The following is a 5,320-nucleotide window of genomic DNA, read 5'->3' on the forward strand; positions in this document are numbered from 1 at the left end:
GTGTTTCATTTTGGTTTCTGGTTTTGTGTTTATGTCAGGAGAAAGAAGAGGTGAATCCACCTCTCTTAACCTTGACGAGAGAACCCTTTGAAGATTGAGAAGAGAAGCCAGACGGAAAGGAGTTATTGGTGAAGAAGAATTGGAAGAGGAAGAGCAAGTAATGGATGATAACATTCCAGAGCACATTGATGGTGTGGCCGACAACCATGGTCAACCTCAGAGAAGAGTCTTAGCCTCATACACTATCCCCAATCCAAAGCATTGTGGGAGTAGCATCCTAACCCCCAATATCAATACCAATAACTTTGAACTCAAGCCTCAATTAATTACCCTGGTTCAAAACAACTGTCAATATGGAGGAAGTGCTGCTGAGGATCCAAACCAGCATCTCTCTGTATTTTTGAGAATTTGTGACACTGTCAAAACCAATGGAGTCAATCCTGATATCTGTAAACTTCTTTTATTCCCATTTTCACTGAGAGACAAAGCCACACATTGGTTAGAAACCTTCCCCAAGGAGAGCATTACCAGCTGGGATGATTTGGTTAGCAAATTCTTAGCCAAATTCTATCCACCTCAAAGAGTCATCAAACTGAAAACTGATGTGCAAACCTTCAGACAACAAGAAGGAGAGTCATTGTATGAAGCTTGGGAGAGGTACAAGGCTCTGATTAGAAGATGTCCAAAGGGAATATTCAGTAAATGGGTTGAGCTGCAGAATTTCTATGAAGGCTTGTCTTTACCTTCAAGGAATGCTTTAGATTATTCCTCAAGAGGATCTTTGCAGATGATGAAAACTGCTCAAGAGGCACATGATCTCATAGACATGGTGGCCAACAATGACTATTTCTATTCTTCTGAAAGGCAAGCAGCCCCAAAGAAAGGAGTATTTGATCTTGAAGGAATTGATACTATACTAGCTCAGAACAAACTTATGCACTAGCAACTCCAACAACAAATTGAAACAATGTCAAAGAAGATGGATGGATTGCAACTTGCAGCAGTGAGAACAACCAACCAACCATCTGTGGTTTGGGGACAGCAAGAGGAAAATTATGAGGAGCAGCAGCCTGAACAAGTGCAATACATGCATAATCAGAGTTCTGGATCAAATGACTTCCAGGGAGACACTTACAATTCATCCTGGAGAAACCACCCCAACCTGAAATGGGGAGAGAACCAAAACCAGCAACCTTGGCAAAGAAATTCAAACCAAAACAATTCCAGAAATGCAAACCATCAAAACCATCAAAACACTAACCAAAATCCATATAGAAAACCATAAAATAATCAGCCCCAATCCAACTACTATCCACCCAACAACTCATCCACTAACCCAAATAACTATCATTCACCCTTAACATTCCATAATCAACCACAACTACCTCAGGAATCTCAAAGGATCTCCAACTTGGAGATATTGATGGAAAGGATGATGAAGCACCAAGAATTGGCCAGCAAGAACCATGAAGTTTCATTGAGGAACTTAGAGAGGCAGATTGGCCACTTGTCCAAGCAAGCAGTGACTGAGAGGCCAACCAATGCATTGCCAAGTGACACCATTCCCAACCCCTAAGGAGTGGAAGAACTTTGGTAAATGACAAGAAGCCAGCTGAGAAAGAAGCCACCAAGAAGCCAATAGAGGATGACAAGGCCAGTAGCAGTATAGAGCCAATGACAATTGAATAAAAGAACCAAGAAAGGCTCAAAGAGAAAGAAGAACCTCAAGCTTCAAAGAAAGAAAAGGAGGTCATGGAGGAACAGTCACAAGAACAGAGGACCATGGTGAAGACTCACACTCCCTCCATTCCATATCCTCAAAGGTTTAACAAGGAGATCAAAGACCAACAGTTCCCTAAGTTCCTAGAAGTGTTTAAGAAGCTAGAGATCAACATCCCACTTGCTGAGGCTCTAGAACAAATGCCTTTATATGCAAAATTCCTCAACGAGCTTATCAACAAGAAAAGGAGTTGGAATGAGAAGGAGACGGTCATTCTAACACAAGAATGTAGTGCTGTCATACAAAGAGGTCTTCCTCCAAAGCTCAAAGATCTAGGAAGCTTCATCCTATCCTGCACTATAGGCAACAGAACATTGGACAAAGCTCTTTGTGACTTAGGAGCCAGCATCAATTTGATGCCCCTCTCACTAATAAAGAAGCTTGCAATAGAGAAAGTCAAGCCCACCAGGATGTCACTCCAAATGGCTGACAGATCACTTAAGATACCAAATGGGGTTGTGGAAAACTTATTAGTGAAGATTGGAGAGTTTATTTTCCCTGCTGACTTTGTTATCCTAGACATGGAAGAAGAGGGACATAGTTCAATCATATTGGGACAGCCTTTCTTAGCAACAGCAATAGCCATCATTGATGTGGAGAAAGGGGAGATGACCCTCAGGGTGCATGATGAAAAGATGATCATCAATATCTTCAAAGCCATGCAATACCCTCTAGAGAAGGAAAGGCATATGAGAGTAGAGATGATAGAAGAAGTGGAGGAGGAGCTACTGGAAGATGACAACCAGGAGAAACAAGAAGAGGAAATGGAGGTGGAACAATAGTTCATAGAAGAGGAAGTGGTAGAGATCTCCATTGAAAGCAAGGCAGAGGAGAAGCCAAAACAAGAGTTAAAGCCTCTCCCCCCTCATCTCAAATACGTGTTTCTTGGAGAAGCAGAGGCCCTGCCAGTGATCATAAACTCTTCCTTGAACATGAAGAAGAAACAAAGCTAATTGAGGTGCTGAAAGCTCACAAGACTGCCTTGGGTTGGACAATTGATGATATCAAAGGCATCAGCCCTGCCATTTCTATGCATAAAATTCTATTGGAGGAAGATTCAAAACCTGTAGTTCAACCCCAAAGAAGACTTAACCCGACCATGAAGGAGGTGGTTCAAAAAGAAGTGATGAAGCTATGGAATGCTGGGATAATCTTTCCAATCTCTGACAGCTCATGGGTGAGTCCGATTCAAGTTGTACCAAAGAAGGGAGGAATGACAGTCATCTCCAATGAGAATAATGAGTTAATTCCCACTAGGACAGTGACTGGGTAGAGAATGTGCATAGATTATAGAAGACTGAATGATGCTACAAGGAAAGATCACTTTCATCTCCCATTCATTGACCAGATGCTGGAAAGATTGGCTGGCCATGCCTATTATTGCTTCCTGGATGGGTACTCTGGGTACAATCAAATAGTGGTAGATCCTAAGGATCAAGAAAAGACTTCCTTTACCTGTCCATTTGGAGTTTTTGCTTACAAAAGGATGCCCTTTGGTCTGTGTAATGCCCCTGCAACTTTTCAAAGGTGTATGCTTTCTATATTCTCTGACATGGTGGAAAAATTTTTAGAAGTCTTCATGGATGATTTTTCTGTCTTTGGCAATTCATTTAACACTTGCTTGCATTATTTAACTCTTGTTTTGAAAAGATGCCAAGAAACTAACCTGGTATTGAATTGGGAGAAATGCCATTTCATGGTTCCTGAAGGGATAGTTCTTGGGCATGAGGTTTCAAGCAAAGGTATAGAAGTTGACAAAGCAAAAATAGAAATCATTGAAAAGCTTCCTATACGTGTTAATGTGAAAGCAGTAAAGAGTTTTCTTGGACATACTGGTTTTTACAGGAGGTTTATCAAAGATTTTTCAAAAATAACAAAACCATTGAGCAATTTGCTAATGATTGATAGTCCTTTTATCTTTGGTGACAATTGCAAGCATGCCTTTGAAACTTTAAAGAGAAAACTCATTACAGCACCAATCATCACACCTCCTGATTGGGAGTTACCTTTTGAACTTATGTGTGATGCAAGTGACTTTGCAATTGGTGCTGTATTGGGGAAAAAGAAAGACAAGCTGCACCACGTTATATATTATGCTAGCAAGGTGTTGAATGAAGAACAGAAAAATTATACCACCACTGAGAAAGAGCTTTTGGCAATTGTATATGTATTTGATAAATTTAGACAATACTTGATTGGTTCAAAGGTTATAGTGTATACTGATCATGCTGCTCTCAAGTATCTAATGTCTAAACAGGATTCAAAGCCAAGGCTTATTAGGTGGGTGTTGCTGCTACAAGAATTTGATATTGATGTTTGAGATAGGAAAGGGAATGAGAACTAAGTAGCAGACCACTTGTCAAGATTGCCACAAGAGGTTACTCAAGCTCCATATTCAGTGAACGAAAGCTTTCCAGATGAACACCTCTTATGGGAGGAAGGTTGGAAACTACAAGGTTGGAAGGAAGATCCCTCAAGAATTCATCAAGCAGCAAGTAAAGAAGCTGCTCAATGAAACCAAGAAGTTCTTATGGGATGAACCATTCTTATTCAAGAGGTGTCCAGATGGAATGATTCGGAAATGTGTTTCTGAGAGTGAGATGAGAGATATACTATGGCATTGTCATGGCTCAGCTTATGGTGGACATTTTGGACCAGAAAGAACAGCAGCCAAAGTACTTCAAAGTGGATTTTATTGGCCAACCATATTCAAGGATGCTAGAGAGTTTTTTCATCAATGCAATGAGTGCCAAAGTGCTGGAGGATTAACAAGAAGGAATGAGATGCCTCAGAAATTACATCTTGGAAGTAGAACTCTTTGATCTTTGGGGAATAAATTTTATGGGCCCCTTTCCACCTTCATATTCTTTCAAATACATACTTGTGGCAGTAGAGTATGTCTCAAAGTGGGTGAAAGCTATAGCAACAACCACATGTGATGCACAAATGTCCTTCAATTCCTTAAGAAGCACATTTTTACTAGGTATAGAGTGCCAAAGGGTCTTGTCAGTGATGGTGGTAGTCATTTTTGCAACAAACAAATGGAGAAATTACTTCATAAATATGGGGTGATGCATAAAGTAGCTACACCATATCATCCACAGACCAATGGCCAAGCAGAGCTTGCAAATAGGGAGTTGAAGAGGATTTTGGAGAAAACAGTGGGGAGCACAAGAATGGATTGGGCCAGGAAATTAGATGATGCTCTCTGGGCATATAGGATAGCCTTCAAGACTCCTATTAGAAAGTCACCTTTTTAGTTATTGTATGGCAAGTCTTGTCACCTTCCTGTAGAGCTTGAACACAAAGCTTTTTGGGCCACTAAACTCCTCAACCTTGATTCTCAAGCAGCAGGAGAGAAGAGGTTATTACAATTAAATGAGTTGGATGAGTTTAGACTGGAAGCCTATGAAAATGCTAAGATATATAAGGAAAAAGCTAAGAGATGGCATGACAGAAGGACCTCAAAGAAGGATTTCAAACCAGGACAGCAAGTACTTTTGTACAACTCCATACTCAAAGTTTTCCCTGGCAAACTCA

General features: G+C 40.6%; 1 protein-coding gene across 1 annotated transcript; it reads left to right on the top strand.

Annotated features, from left to right (window-relative positions):
* The first annotated feature begins 1,752 nt into the window (after nt 1-1,752).
* Nucleotides 1,753-2,562, top strand: LOC107615579 (uncharacterized). Its single transcript, XM_016317631.1, has one exon. The coding sequence runs from the start codon at nt 1,753-1,755 to the stop codon at nt 2,560-2,562; it is 810 nt and encodes a 269-aa protein (XP_016173117.1).
* The last annotated feature ends 2,758 nt before the right edge of the window (nt 2,563-5,320 follow it).

This window comes from Arachis ipaensis, chromosome B9, assembly GCF_059453495.1.
Source record: "Arachis ipaensis isolate K30076 ecotype BB chromosome B9, ASM5945349v1, whole genome shotgun sequence".
Lineage (NCBI taxonomy): Eukaryota > Viridiplantae > Streptophyta > Magnoliopsida > Fabales > Fabaceae > Arachis > Arachis ipaensis.